The sequence below is a fragment of the Elgaria multicarinata genome, chromosome 4 (assembly GCF_023053635.1).
Source record: "Elgaria multicarinata webbii isolate HBS135686 ecotype San Diego chromosome 4, rElgMul1.1.pri, whole genome shotgun sequence".
Classification (NCBI taxonomy): domain Eukaryota; kingdom Metazoa; phylum Chordata; class Lepidosauria; order Squamata; family Anguidae; genus Elgaria; species Elgaria multicarinata.
This window is the reverse complement of record NC_086174.1, coordinates 101,511,403-101,527,767: the sequence shown is the minus strand read 5'-3', so window position 1 is coordinate 101,527,767 and position 16,365 is coordinate 101,511,403. Positions and strand designations below refer to the sequence as shown.

Below are 16,365 nucleotides of genomic sequence, written 5' to 3'. Positions count from 1 at the left end.
GCATGGCATTGGCCTAAACCTCAGTCTCATGCATGAATCTCCTCCCACAATCCATGTAGGACTTGCCCATCAGGGCTTAGACACATCCATCTGTAGTCCTCCCCCTTGTAATCTGTACACCACTTCTTCTTTTTTCAGCAGATGGATATGAGCAGGCAAATTTGTGTATGATTGCATATGGGTAAATCCTAGTTCACACTAAATGGCTTCCATAAGGGTGAAGAAATGTGCCAGCTTGATGGTAGAATGCCCCTGCTGGAGCAATCAATATAGTGGCTATTAGCATTATGGAAAGCATTAAGGACAAAAGATGTCTATATAAACAATGTGCATGTATCCATCCACCCACCCACCCACCCATGAATGACAGAAACACATATGGTTTTGCAAACCTGAAGAACTGTCTAAAACTAGAAAGAGACAGAGTTTACATGCAACAAGATATGGGGGAGGGAAAGGGCAGAAAATTCTATGGCCATTTCGACACCTGCCTTTTTTCCAGGGATTGTCCAGGGATCATTGCTGTGCATCCAAATGACACACAGGGGATCCTAGGAGCAGGCGGGGACGATCCCTCCATTTTCCTGGGATAATTGGCCCTTTCTACACTTAAGGATTATCCCAGGCAAATGGAGGGATCGTCCCAGCCTGCTTCCGGGATATAGGCAGGGTGTAGACATGCCCTATGTTTCCTTTTAAAATCAGAACTGGTCAACTTTAGGGGCTCTATGGCTAATTTCAACCCCCTGGAATCCATACCCCATCAGTGTGGTTGTGATTTGCTGTGGTGCAGCTAAAGTCTGTCTCATATTCAACAACCCAATATATGTCTGTCCCCTTTCCTGTATTGGCACCCCATGTGGTATGGGACTGGAAGCCACTTCCCCATGGCAGTGTCCCGTGATGCTAGGGATATTCTAATCATAGGGATGAAACCATAGGGATCTACAAAACCAACCCCATTCACTTATTCATACATGTGCATGCCCACAGACACACTCCAGAAGTGTAGGATCACATTCCAAGGAAGCAGCAGATGGAGGGATACAGGGAAAAGAAGATATGCTGCCAATATTATACTTTTGGGATCCATGAAGTAGATTTAGCTTACAGATCCTAATATAATTATTGCCCTTTTTTGCATTGGTAGTGTTTTGCAAGTTGTCTACCAAAAGCGGTAAATTGACACAAAAAGTTGTAAAAAAAACCTTTAGCAAAAGCTAATGTAGGGACTTTTTTCTTAAAGGGCTTCCTTCATTTCTGAATTACTGCTGCACTTAATTTATGGAAACTTTCTTTTCTACAACGCTGAAAAGATACAAATACGATTTTGAAGCATGTGTGCCTGCAATATGGCTTCAGGTCTCAGTCTATGATGGTAATCAAAACCACAATATCTGTCCCACATTGGACCACTTAGATGGCCAAAGATGTTTTTGTTTGATCCCGTCTGGTCTTCTAATTTTTAATCTGATTTTACTGAGACCATTCAGAGATCTCTTAATGTTTGGCGTGCTCTCATTTTACACTGAAAATGTTTTATTATGCTAAATTGGTAGCATATATATATTATTTTTGAAGTGCTATATATGTTTCCCTCCGGCACTCACTCACCCTGAGAAATGCATCCAGTGCTCCATTCTCCATGTATTCTATTACAATCATGACTGGTTTCCCTAAAAAAAGAAGAAAAAGAGGAAGGAGGAGGCGGAAAAGAAAAAGAAAGAATAAGAAAAAAAAGGAGGCACATTTTGTTTAAAGAAATCATAATCTGTACAGACTAGGTCTCCCCGTCCCTAGTAAAACATATGTTGTTCCTTTGAAGGGCTGAGGATTGAGTACTCCTGAAGCTCCCAACATAGTGACTGAGATCTAATAAGTCCTTAAATGTCTGTGTGCAGAATATGGTCATGATTCACAAAATTAAACAATAGAAATCAAAATGTCAATGTGTTCTGCAGACTCCTGCTGTGTGAGTAGGGCCTTAGCTAGACCTAAGATTTATCCCAGGATCGTCCAGGAGTCGTCCCTGCCTGATCCCTGGATCCCCTGTGTGTCACTTAGATGAACAGATTTGACCCCGGGATGATCCCGGGATAAACCTTAGGTCTAGCTAAGGCCTGGGTCTCTGGGAAAATGACACTTCCGATAATACGAAAGGCCATAAGAAACCTTATCTTCCTACATAGTATCTGAGACTAAATGGAACTAGGAATATCTCTCTCTATATTGTAAAATTCTTCATCTTTTCATCATGCATGACTCTCAAGTTGTAGCATAAACTAAACATTGCTTTAGTTAGTTACGCATCAGGAGAAAAATCCATTAATCTCCAGAGCGCATCTATCTCTTTTGAATCTCTGACTATGGAAACTTTATAGCAGTTTACAATCGTTTAGAATGTTGTCTGAAGGTCAGATTTGGTACTGACTTACCTCTGGTAACAACCCCTTCTAAATGAACAACATTGGGGTGGTCAAATTGTCCCATGATGCTTGCTTCACAAAGAAAATCCCTCCTTTGCTTTTCGGTATAGCCCACTTTTAAGGTTTTAATGGCCACTGCAACATCTCTTTTCCCTGGAAGCTTTAGGCGCCCACTGCATACTTCACCAAACTCTCCTGGAATGGAAAACATATGGCTTACTAAGTACGGTAGTTCACACTGATATAACACCAGAATCCAGCCTTATACATTTCTATGACAACTGACTGCTACCAGTTATTCCTATGCTAGATGTGGATCAAATCAAGAAGGTTAAAAGCCCTGGAGGGTGAGCCTCTAGGCCACGGGACAAATTTGGCCCACCAGGCCACTCCATTTGGCCCACAGAGGACGTGAGGCCCTCTCCACTCTGAGAAGGGAGATGAGGGGGGACAGCAACTGTGCGGCAGCCTCAAGGAGCAACTCAAGTCCGCAGATCAGTTGGGTTCATTCTTCTCTCACCTTCTCTGATTGGGGAAGGGGCGGGGGAAGCCATGAACTAACTTGGGACCCAGTTGGTGTCTCAAGGAACACCAAGGACTGCTTCACTCCTCCTTCACCTTCCCTTGATCCAGGAAGGTGAGGCAGAAGCTAAGCAGGCTGTGCATTCAGATGGTGTCTCGAGAAGCTACTCAGCAGGTGTTTGGAAGAAGGTGGAGAAATGAAACTGGCTGTGCATTCAGCCAGTACCTGGAAGAGGTGCTCCTCCAGATGCTAGCTAAATTGTTTTCTCCATGTAGAGAGGGGTATTGAGCCATTGCTTTGTGGCTGTCTCCATGGATGAAACAATTGGTCTGGGCTTCTCTGTCACAGAGGTAGGGGAAAGGGTCAGAAATATGTCAGAGAGCAGGGTTTCAGGAGAAGGGGCTTCAGAAGAGATGCACCCACCGCCTGACAACATCTGGCCCATTGGAACTGTCCTGGGTGGAAATCCACCCACCAATTGCCACCAATCTCGCTCCCCACCCCATGCAAAACCCAATGAAAGTGAAGCACCTTACGGCTACAATCTTATACCAATGTACCTGGGAATAATTCTCGGTATATTCTACTTACTTCTGAGTAGACATGGATAAGATAGTGTTGCAAAAGTTCCAGTGATTTTAATGGAAAATATTTAAGCAAGTGCTTTGTTAGCATTGTCCACTGAAATCAAAGGAATATAGAAGTACTTAACTTTGGCAATCTCGGGTCCAAAATGATCACATTTTAGCCTATTCTGCAGCAAGCTGAGAACGCTATAAAAACCTTAGGCATGCACCTAACAGAGACAATAGTTAGGAAGACAGATAGCAACAGCTGTGCAAAATAGGTGGTATCATGAACATGTCAGCAGAAAAAGAACAAAATTACAGTGCCTTCATCAAACATGCACATCAACCATTCAAAGAACTGAGGGCTTTTTTACTCCACAGCCAATTGCACCACAATAGCAGAGGAATATTTTGATGCACTTGTCTGTCTGTCAGTTACACAGATATTTTATATTTGATAGAAAACTGTGGTACAGATATTACTTTTTCTCTTTGTCAGCCTGGGCCACTTTGTTCTCTAACTGCTTTGGTAAATATGATCCCTGAACTGAACCAGAAATAAGCCCACTATGAACACTTATGCTGCATCATCAAAGGCACTGGTACATCTAGATTTGACTGTCTGTTTGCCACAGTGTCCTGAGTTTACTTTCATTTACCCAATTGGAAAATTAATTTTGTTTTTAAAAATCCAACTAAATCTGAATTTAGGTCAGTTTTCAAAAGAAGAGGAAACTGAGGTTGTTAATATAAGGCTGTTGTCTCATGCGGCCTCCAACTGCTTTAACCATGCACACACACCTATTATCTCAGTGAAGTTCTAAGCCTGTGAACACTTGCTGTGATTTGAGGATTTTGCACAATCTTCGCCTACCAAGGTGGTATTGTTTACTATCGACTACATAGGGGCAAATCCCCCTGGCTCATGTCAGATTGGCTCAGAAATGATCCAAGCCATTCCCCCACACCAAATTGGGAAGTTTTCTGGTCAATTTCTGAAGCAATCTCAATTTGCTCACTTTTCTCAAGGGCAACCTTTCAAGCAGTAGAGACCTGTTTGCATTTCTCTGTACAGTGGGCTGCTTTGAAGAACTTCCCCTGTAAAACTGCTGGGCAAAAACCAACCCTCCACCGGGGAACCACATCTCCACTTTCCCAGCAACCGTCCTTCAAAACAACAATGGAACGGCCTTTATGTCTCCTGTTTCCATGGAGAGTCCAACTCACATCGGAAGTTTACCTGCATGGTGAACTATTATAATCCTGGCCTTTGGTGAATGTACGTAGCAAGGCTTAAAGGTTCAGACTCTGAATATCTGTGATACCCTGAGCTTTCTTTAAATTGCTCCTGCACATAAACGCCTAGATGGGGAATTTAAAATATGATTCCAGCACAGCATCACACAGCATGGTGGTACGCTAGCACTGTAGGCAGATATCCTCGTTCAAATGTAGGACTGGGGCATCAATAAGAAACTCCACTAATTTCAATGGAAAGACCATAAACTCCTGCCAAAAGATGTAAGGCAAATGGCCTTTTCTGCTGTGGCACCCCGTTTATGGAATGAGCTTCCTAGAGAGGATCGCCAGGTGAAGAGGTTTTTATTTTCCCAAACATTTCTAGTATCTCAGTTTTTATCTTTGCTGTTTTAAACTTGTTATTGCATTTTAAATCTCTGCACTGCTGCTAGGTTTTTACTTTGGTTGCATTTTTATGCTGCAGTTTTAAGCCATTATACTTTATATTGTAGTTCGTGCTGTATTTTGTGGTTTTAATTTTTGTGAACTGGCCAGAGAGCTTCGGTTATTGAGTGGTATAGAAATGTAATCAATATTTATTTATTTCATTTCTCTGCTGCCCAATAGCCAAAGTTAAATAAATGTTACAAGAGGATTCTGTATGAGTTAGTGCATCAAATTTAGTGTTAGTGCATCATTCATATTTGCTCAGGCTGCAAGCCTATACACTCTGAGAATAAGCTATGGTAGGTGGGTTGCTGTGGCTTTTTCCCCCTTTAGTCCCTACCAGCATGTATCCCAGAGCCCTTTGTGGCAGAAACCCTCATTTCCCCATTCCCTACATAAGCACCCTTTCTGCAATTGGTCCATTGGGATTACTGTTTCACGAGCGAAACCTCACCGCCCCTGCATCAGATTGCCAAAGGGATTTCAGTTTCTGAGCCCTTATGAACTTGAGAATGTGTTTGCAAACTATTAGGGGTCTTGTGCAGGAATGCAAGACTGTGCCTGTCCACCACTGAGGCCAGCACAGCCATATCCACTTTTTGTCGATGTCCTTGTCAATTTCATCTTCCACCTGGCACTTCCATTGCTAGAGAACTCTTTCTCTCTCTCTCTAAAAGACTGCTTCACATTCTACTGAAGTAATAACACCCACCCTTAAAGCTCCTTCTACCCTGCAGCCACCAGCTGCTTTCAGTTCCGTTCCTGCTTGTCCCTTTCCTTCACTCTTCTCCATTGCAAGCTGTCAGATGTACATGAGGGTTACAGTGCAGAGAGTGGGATCACTAATCAGATGCAAATTTCAAGACAGAGTGGCACTGACCGTGTAAAGATATGCGAATTTCAAGACTGACAAATGAAGTGGATTGCTAAATGTATTCCTATTTCATGACAGAGTAATAAAATGGAGGGGGAAAGTACGTAAATTTCAAGGCAGAGCAGTAAAATTCTGAGGGAAATTACACAAAATTGCAAAAAGGGGGGGGGGAATTGCGAACGTGATTGGGACACTCTCTAGGGTCCTTCCTTCATGTTTTCTACAAAAAATAATTAAAAAATCATCCTGGGGCAAAGGGCATTAAGAAGGGATGAGGAAGAATGGTGGCAGCAGTAACGAGATAGTGAGGACTGACAGGGGAATTTGCTGTTCTTGCCTGGCGGCTCTCTAACCGTTCTTGACAACCAATGATGAAATCCCCTTGCCAGGTTCAGAAGTCACAACAAGCCACCCTGAAAACAAGCCACCTTAAACAACCCCACTGCACGCCATGGGTTCTCAAGGTGGCTTGCTTGCAAAAACAATGCACAACAGAAAAACTGATCTGGGTTCAGATGTCTAGGTCACCCTGCAATTCCCCACGAGAACAACCCACTGTGACTTAGGGTGATGTGGAAACCAGGTCACTGACTTCAGAATAAGCCCCATTGAATTGACAAGAAATTACTTCCAGGTAAACACACATAAGATTGATCTGTAAGTGTTTCACGTCAGCTTTTAAATAGTGATTGCCACTTCTTCTTATTATTATTTATTTATATAGCACCATCAATGTACATGGTGCTGTACAGAGTAAAACAGTAAATAGCAAGGCCCTGCCGCATAGGCTTACAATCTAATCTTCTTTTTAATGAAGAACTATTGTGCATAATTTGCAGCACTTGTCACACTGTTGTAAGGGTGATTTAAAGAAAAATAGGACTCTAAAAGCACAACATAAAACAGGAAATCACAGAATGTTTCCACCAGGAGTCACAGGTACTTGATATTTTTCTTGCCCATGGATACTTAATTTCACTACATGAAGTAGTGTAATAAAAATGTCACGTATCTTATTAATGCAAACAAATGGAAACAAGTTTCCAGAGCACCAACCCCACTGCCTAAGTATGCGGAAAAAGGAAGAAAAGCAATGTAATGACAGGACAATTACCATCACACACAAATGCCGAGACAAGGACTTCTTGTAGCAATGAAATATGTTAAAATGGCATAAGAATAGTCCCTATGAAAAGCTTGCTCTATAAAAACAACTCCTAGTTATAACAAACGTGACCTGACTTCAATGGTTGATCCTTTACACTTACACATAAGTAACCCCACCATTGGCGTTTAACAGAAATATTTACACAAATATATCACGTTCAGGATTTAAACTCAAATGCACTTCCTTCTCTCAATAATATGTAAGAAGGAAAACAAATATTTGCATTTATAAAATGCAGTAACATTTTAATTTTCCTAAGTGGAAACACACACATACACACGCACACACGTTTGGGACCACTGGGTTGCTTATTTATTTATTTTACATTTATGAGCAAGTGAAGATTCATTGCTTCTAACCATGCTGGTACAGGCAAAAAGCTCCATGCGCGAGATATAATTATTTGCCTGTCATCATGATATATGAGTTTCGATCCTGACTAAATGGAAGAATTGTATAAGGAAGCCATAGCCAGCTTACCTGCACCAATCACACGTTCTATTTTAATACAGGAGGCATCTAACTCCTTGGCGAATTGATGGACAGCTCTATTTGGATCCTCGTAGGTTTCAGGGTCAATGTAGGTTTTGGTGCCTGGAAATTTAACTGTAATGATGTAAGAAAGCATGACTGTGATGAAGCAAAGCACTTATTGTGCAGCCAGCCCCGGAATTTCATTACGCACAGTACTCCCTAGATCAGTGAAGCTCCCACCAAACCATGGCTGGCTTTCAATGGCTGGCTCCAAGCATTACCAATCAAAAGGCATTGTGAAGCTATTTCTTCTTTTCCTCCTTAACAGTTTTTCCATGGTAGGAAAAAGGACGAAAGAAGTGGTGGGAAAGCCCTGGATCATTACAAATGGAAGATGTTGTCGTCTGGACGCTCCCATAAAATTCCATAAGTGAGACAGGGCAATTGCATAGTGGAAGACTCATCTGAAAGCACCCCAGTTGAATAAGGCAATCTGGTATTCCTCAGGATACATTTACACATTCCCTTTCTTTCATGGTCTGGAATTAGTCAACAGGTTGACCAGTCTGATGAGGAATGAATAATAAAGGCCCCAACTTCCTCCTTCCCCAGAATAAGTTCTGTTGCCATATTCACCACACACTACACATTTCCATTTCCCCTAGGTTGGCAACTGGGAGGGCCAACAGGTGATACTGATTTGGCGGCCTGGATGTTCCAGTTGCTGATCACTGCCTTATGTTATTTCATAGTCCTGCCTCAATGGAAACACTGTTTCTAATCATACCATTGTTTGACTTTCTGTACATTATCAACTTCTTCAATATCCAACAAATTACACACCAACAGTTGTGTACCCTAAACATGATAGGAGTATTAAGGAGATGTATACAAATAGTCTGTATTTGTCTCTGACAGCCAAATAAGATATATAGCCATGTATTGGGCTTTGGAATTTCTCTCTTTTGTTTGCTTTATTGTTGAGCCACAAAATTCAATCGTATCTTATGTAACTGTGAGTGCACTAGTGAATAGGGAAATGTGCAAACCAATACTGTAGGGAATCTATGCAAGCTTCCCCATCTGTCAACTGGTGGAGTTTAGGCATGGACAATCTGCTAATTTCAATTTCTTTCAGTATCTCATTTTAAATTCATTGTGTCGTTTTCTTTTTAAGTCTGGATAAAAAATAGTAGACACTTTTGTGTGCATTTCCCTAAACTTTTGTACTCAGGTTTATCTAATATATGTATTTTTGTCTAATACTTTAATTTGGTCTAATGTATGTACTTTTTTCAAGTAGATTTTATTAATATAATGTGGTTTGTGCCTTTTAACCACTAATATACACTTGTGTACATGTGTATTTCCCCCAAATGTAGCAAATGCACTTTCCCTTTATATACACATCTTTTTATGCATTTTGTTGTTGTTTGGAGAACTGCCTCACTAAATTTTGAGAAGTACAAATACTGAAGGCTAACTGCGTTCTGGTTCATATTGATTTGGGAAGTGTGAATTTGGCAAGTTCTGAACGAAATTCTGCCGTCCTTCCCAGGCATGCACATTAGTCTGATGAGAAATTGGGCTGTTATTTATGTATCTAGAGAAGTGTGTGGGGGGGAATGTACATTCACAATATACCTACTTGTAAGTATGCTTGTATTTGGGGGAAAAAAATAGAATGTGAGAAGCAGCACTACAAAGCGTGTTGTGTATCAGACAACACACCCGCCAGATCAGGAAGGCGCAGGGCAAACAAGAAGCTGATTTGAGACACAGCTTCCATCACTTTCCAGTAAGCTCTTAATGGAATAGTCACATCTGACATATTAAGCTGGTATTTCATGCATTGCAAATGCAGTAACTGTTGTTTTTCAAAATACTGCTATGGGAAGTCGTCCTCTGAGCTGAATGGGCATACTCAGGATCTGTAAGAAATTATTTCAGATCTTCCCCAGAGGTTAATTTTGCTGCACTGCACTTTTCAATAGATTCAGTGCTAATCGTAATGATAATGGCTCAGCTTCTGGAGCTGATAAGTGCTCATTTTTTATTTACGTCCATAACCAGAAGGGAAAGAGAGCTGAAAACAATAGGTTAACCTCTATATTGTGCTTTCAAGCAAGCAGATGGAGAATGAGCCATCTTCTTGCGCTTGTGATAAGGGGCCTGGATTGGAGGTAACCTTGTGAATCTCAAATGGGTCTCTGATGTTACTTTATTCAAGCTGTCATAAAACATTTTGACAGGCCAAAGCTTTCTTGGCATACTAACATAAAGTAGTGCTGCCTCAGATTCAAATACATTGTTAAAAGAAAATGGTAGGAGGAAACAAAATGTAAATTGTAATTGGTTGACTAAACTCTTCCATTGTGTTTATACCTTTAAAGATGTAGCACTTGGGGTTATTGAAAGTTGAAGGGAATTGAAAGGGAAGACTGGACATTCTGTTAAATCTATTGCTCTGGGAGCTAGTTAAAAGGTTGCTCTTTCAGGTTATTGTGAAAATCCAGTCTAACATTTTTAGCATATAAAAAAATTGCCTCTACATCACAGGAACAAAAGGATGCAAAATTGGAAATAGCTGGTGACTATAGCACGGTGTTTAATTTCTCCCTGGAAACAATGATCATATCAAATTAAATGCTATGCTTTCTATCTAAGAGTTCTGGGGGGAAACAGTCTGATAAAAAGGAAAAAATCATAAGACTTTGTGGTAGGCTTCATGGTAGGTAATCTTTTCTGACAGATTTTAAACTTCCCTCGATATTGGATAACTAGATTTCTCGAAAGGAATACAATGAAGGAATGAAGTGTTATTTTCAATTTCAGTTTCTGACTATTAAGGCTAGGCTGTTAACCTATTTACATTTTCCCTGAAACGTATCATCTAAAAATACATCATGCTGGGGAGAGGCATTCTTCAGCTAGCACTTTCCCTTTCCCTATAGACAAGCGTAAAAGGAAAAACAATTAATTTCATTTCCTTCTCAGACATTACCCGGCAGGGAATGTTTAAAAGAACTTAAAAGTATTTTAAAGATGTGAAGATCCTCGCTATAACTAAAATGAGACCATGTTATAAAGGCTCCCACTCCCTCTGAGCAGCTCCATTTCTATAGTGGGATATTTGCAATTGCTTTATTTTGAAAACAAGCAACACTCATAATGTGATCATCCTGATTCCCATTACGATTTGCTATTTGTTCTGCAAGGCTAGACTAAAGAGGAATGCTTTCAAGCCATACTTGAATGCAATGGACAGAATCCAAGTGGTTTCCCTCCAAGGATGGTTGGCTTCCGTCAGTGGAACAGGGAAGGGCAGGCGTTTCAGTAATTCTCTCCCCCCCCCCCCCCACCCCGGCGGTCTGCTCTAGACGTGCCCCAGTCTTCCAGGGCATTTTTTTTAAGTGGTGGTAGTGCCGAGGCTGCATGGAGGCAAGCAATCACTAAAAAATGTGATGGATGCCTTCTATCAGTGGAAGGAAACCAAATGGATTCCATCCCGTGATTTAAGTACTGGCATGCCTAACTTGGGGAAAATAAATGAACTCAGGCTGTTTTTATTTCTGAGAGTAGGAAAAGTCAAACCTAAAACTCTTGCTATGACTTAACACAGAGGAACATGGAGGAACCACTAGAATAAAACTTCTATGATTAAAAATACTGTTTTTAATACAAGAATAAAATTTACTGGATTAAAAACAGAATACTGATAACCAGTGACTTTGGCAGGATCTACACTACTGATTTAAAGCACTTTATAACAGTTTTGACAACTGTTGGGGCCCCAAACATACTCCGTATACAGTTGTCAAAATTGTTATAAAGCGCTTTAAATTAGTAGTATAGATCTGGCCACTAAAACTACTATGACGATATGGTGGCAAAGACTGTTATTGCCTGTATGGCAAGAAATATTCCCTGGTATACTCTACTGATATTAAATGTGCAATTTGTGTTTTTCCCCTCTGCTGGTGGAAGGCACCTGCCAAAGGAACAGGGAAGAAACCATTTTCTGCAGTTGTCTGTCCTGCATGCGGGCCCCTCCCCCCAATATCACCTCACAAACTCTTCTGGAAGATCTCCTAACATTCTGGAGCAGATTTAGGTGCTGCGAACTGGGGGAGATAGGAAGGGTAATCACCAAAAATTGTTCCCATTCCACTCATGGATGCCTTCTGTCACTGAAGGGACAGAAGGCATCCAATTGCACGCCACACTAAATTGATAAGGCTGTATTTAGCCTTCGTGAGAACTTTCCCTTGAGTGTATTGAATGGCTTTCCTGTTACATCGTGACATGGCATTGTATGAAACCTGACACTGGTATTATCAGTCAAGCAGGTTCTCAGATCCACTGCATTTCATTTGACAATTCAGTCATTTTGTTCAGTGAGCAACAATGAAAAGCTTAGATTCATGACACCCAGGTCATAAGTGCATTATGAGGAACTTAACAGTAAAACTAACTACAGGTAAGGAAGGAATAGCAATCCAAAGGGTAGGGAGTGAATTTTGGTGCACCCACGTTTCAGGTCTCCGGTTTCTAGTACATCCCTAAAAGGCCACTCAAGAAAGCCACGGGACCCTCTGTAGTGAAATTCAAAGCAATCTAAGGATCTCCAGCTGAAACCTTAAATCACCGTATCTCCTTCAGCTCATAGGGGGCTTCTGATCCAATAGAGGATTCCCACTATGGAATGGAGGAGACACAGGTCTTCTTCAATTCCTCCCTCCTCCTGCAGTCCCCTACATCCCCCATCTCCCGCATTCTGCTCTGGAGAGGCACCAGAAGCTGCAGAGAGAGAGGGGAATAGATGAGGATTGGCTTTCCTCCTTTTCTGCCAGTAAGAGCATTGTGAGTGGAACTCCACTCACAGAATGTTCTGGCTTCCAGAAAGAAGCTAGATTAAACTCACAGGGTAATTTATAAGCCTGTCTCTTTGCTAACGGGACCCGCCACCCACAGTACAACCTGTAGCAACTGTAAATGAGCAAAAAGCAGAAGGACGCTCCGCTGACCTGTGCTGTTCTGGAAATGAGCATTTCCACCAGTGTCCATGATTAATGTTGGAGGTGCTATATCCTATTGTGCAAGCAGTGAGTCCTGCAAGCGCAACGGAACCAGCGGGAGGGCAACAGCAACATTAGGTACTGCCCATAATGATTAGATGAACTTCTTTTAACTAGTGGACACATTCTTCTTTGGAGGCACAATGGGGATTTTAAAGATTTTTGTGTGTTTGTTTTTACCAAGTGTTGTTTGAATAATGTGTATTAATCGATCAGTTAATTAATTAACCACATTTAAAGAGTAGATCTGAATTGATTTAAATTGAAATCCTTGTGAATGGCATTTGCAATGATTTTTTTATTGAATCAGATTAGCATCAGAAAGTGCTGTGGGACCTGCTGGAACCAAAAATAGAAAAAATGCAAAAAGGAAACGAAGGCATGTTTGCACTTAAGGCATGTCTTGCGGGATTATTGTCCACAGCATTTAAGTTTGGATTTTTTTTAATTGGAGAAAACCAGACCCTTCATTCAATAACACATTCTGATTTCTGAGCCAATTACTGTAATCAAGCCAAGGGGATCTGTATGCAGAAACAGGTTTTTACATGCAGAGTGTTTTTTGAGAAAATCTAAGACCACAGTGGGAGAGGGAACCCTAATTAAGCACATAGAGGTGAATTCAAGATAAAAGAGAATTGACACCATGAGTAGTGATCAACTTCAGGGTGAAAGAGGACCTGGATTGGGGCTGCCCATCCTCCTTGCCTCCTCTGCTGAACTGGCATAGCTGAGTTCACTGAGCATAGCATTTGGAGTGCAAGCCTGATGTTGTATGCAACTATTTCTGGCCTGTGGTGCAATACGAGGATGTACACATCAGTAAGAATGTTCCCACTGATTTCAATAGCTGCACACATATTGGCATTCACAACTCTTCAGTTTCAGTTACATGTCTGTAATTGTGTCCCCCTATGTACTCAATAACTACAAGTTCTGTCCACAGTTATATCTGAATGAGATTCATTTAATGTGATACAGAAAATGCATGAGTAACTACAAAGGATCACATTCAGGATGTACATTATTTCTGTTATCTTCTTTAAATATGTTCACAAATATCTCTTTTTATATAATATAATGCTGGTTTTATCCACTAAAAAATCTGATTGATAAATCGCAAGACTTCAATAAAATTTTAATTGAGTGACTGAATGATTTCCTATACCATATATTCTTATAAATATCAGATTGGCTAGTCACTGAAACAAATTATGAAAGGTAGGGCTTTTTTCTACTGAATTATGTTAAGCCTAGGTGACTGTGGAACCCTCAGGACTAAGGAACTTTCAAACTCAGAGACTTGCAATTGGGCCAACAACTATCCATCATAATATCTCATGAGGGACCATTAGGATATTGTGAAACACTTATTCAAAAGCAACCAAAGGAAAATGGGGGTTGGGGGTTGGAAAACAACCATATATCACACAAATGTACAGCAATAAAATCTGTGGTGTGAACAATGTTGATTTTATTCTGTGTCCTTTTGGAAGAGGTCATACTTCTTTTACAGTTTTTAACTTCACACTTGCTGTTTACACAGCATTTTAAAATTTATTATAGTTGTTCCTCTCCAAGAATGTTGTTTTAGTATTGTCTCTATTCTATTACTGCCAGTCCCAATGCATTATAATTGGTCTGGAAATTCCTGGGGGAAATAACAGCAAAACACTTACAATGAAAGTAAAGTTCTTCATCTCCTTCTTGATCAGCTTTGCTATAGCCACAATGCCTGCAAAAGAGAGAGAGAGAGAACAAAAAAAAAGAAATAAAAAAAGGACAGTTTTACTAAAAATGAAAATAACGCCCAACCCCAACACGCAAACATATAGTGAAAGCTCTACTATTATAAATATGAAATGAATGTTAGGTATATGCCTAAATTCCCTGTAAGTTTTAATTCACTGTGGTTACAGTCCATTAACAAATGGTGAAAGAGAATCTCTCAGGAGGGTTTTGTCTGTGTGGGTGAAGAACAGCGCATTTCAGCAACTACTTATGTGTTAGTCTACTTCCAATCCACAAGAAGAAAGTATTCCATGTGCACATGGGGAAGTGCTGACCTTCCCCCATCCCCTCCAGCATGTCCTGCACTAAGGCCATGGCAAAACCAGGCCTATATCCTGGGATCATCCAGGGGTCGTCCCTGGATCCCTTGTGTGTCATTTAAATGAATAGGGGCAATCCCAGGATATAGGCCTGGCCTAGCCATGACCTATATTATGCCTATACAGAGGTCCTTGGATTCTCAGAAGCTTCCTTGAGGAGGGGAAAGACGGTCTGCACCAGAAAAGCCCTGGTGCACTTGCACAATACTGTACATGACTGTTTAGACCCCGGCCTTATTCATCAATATTATTATGGAGTCCGTGAAACAGTTTAAATAAGCAATGCCTCCACTGGCATAAGGTTCACTGACTATCCGTGCCATATTTTAGTAATATCACTATCGATAAAACGAAGAATATGGCTATTAGTTCTGGATTTTTATGGCTGTTTATCAATTCCTGTGCAGTTTGTTGTTTTGTATTGTATTATATTATTCTGTATTTTATTCTTTAAATATTTTATTGTACTTTATAGTCTTAACTGTTCTATGGTTTTTAATTGTTTGTAATCTATATAAAGAACATTAATTATTGGATGGATTAGAAATGTAATAAATATAATATAATGTAATATAAAAAGTTAGAAGCTTTTAATCAGACATTGTTCAGAGTCAAAAAGCCAATAATATGGTTTTCAATGTAAAAAAACACCCCATAGGTTTAAACTGTCTTGATGCTTGAAAACAGTACCTTCGTCCGATGATAAAGCCAAAGACCATGAAGACCAGAATGATAGTGCCTGCCACAGCTACCACAGCTATGATTATTACTGGATTCTGTTCACTGGAGACGGCAGTGGCTGTCAACAGAGAAAAAAGAAAAGAGAATTAGAGAAATGTTAAAGACCAATTTTAACATATAATTCTTAAACAGAAGCTTGTAATCATTTAGAAACTGTTGGATATATTCACAACAGGGGTGGGAAATGTGTGGCTTTCCGGATGTTTTGGCCTACAACTCCCATGATCCCCTCACCACTGGCTAGTCTCACTAGGGCTGATGGGAGTTGTTGGCCAGACAATTTGGAAGGCCATCAGTTTCGCACCTTTGGTATACAGGTTCCACCTTTTCTTACTGAAAATGCAGGATACATATTAAATATCAGTAAACAAGAACCAGATTTGCTGCTTTATCCTGACGAAAGTTGCGTGCCTAACTACTGTATGACAAGCACACAAATTCAACATGTGTAACATTGCCATCACATCACTGCACTTTCATGTCAGGAAACAGTGCCTACTGGCTCTTTGCCAGCCACTGCAACTGTTAAAGGCACACGAAAAAGGTAGCTATCTTAGCATAGGTTTCAAGAACAGTAAAAGTATTTATATGGGTGAACAGGTACACATTAAAGCTGCAATTATTATTATTATTATTTATTTATATAGCGCCATCAATGTACATGGTGCTGTACAGAGTAAAACAATAAAATAGCAAGACTTGGCTTACATTCTAA

The 16,365-nt window shown here is 40.5% G+C and overlaps 1 protein-coding gene across 2 annotated transcripts in view; it reads right to left on the bottom strand.

Annotated features, from left to right (window-relative positions):
* EPHA7 (EPH receptor A7) overlaps window positions 1-16,365 on the bottom strand; it is a 211,653-nt gene that overhangs the window by 17,011 nt on the left and 178,277 nt on the right. The window contains exons 8-12 of one of the 2 annotated variants that reach the window (XM_063124868.1): window positions 15,600-15,708; window positions 14,478-14,533; window positions 7,727-7,852; window positions 2,436-2,621; window positions 1,615-1,676 (exon numbers count right to left, since the gene is read on the bottom strand). In XM_063124868.1, coding sequence (XP_062980938.1) covers window positions 1,615-1,676; window positions 2,436-2,621; window positions 7,727-7,852; window positions 14,478-14,533; window positions 15,600-15,708 — 539 coding nt within the window. The remainder of the gene's footprint in view (window positions 1-1,614; window positions 1,677-2,435; window positions 2,622-7,726; window positions 7,853-14,477; window positions 14,534-15,599; window positions 15,709-16,365) is intronic. The other variant, XM_063124869.1, reaches the window with a different exon arrangement.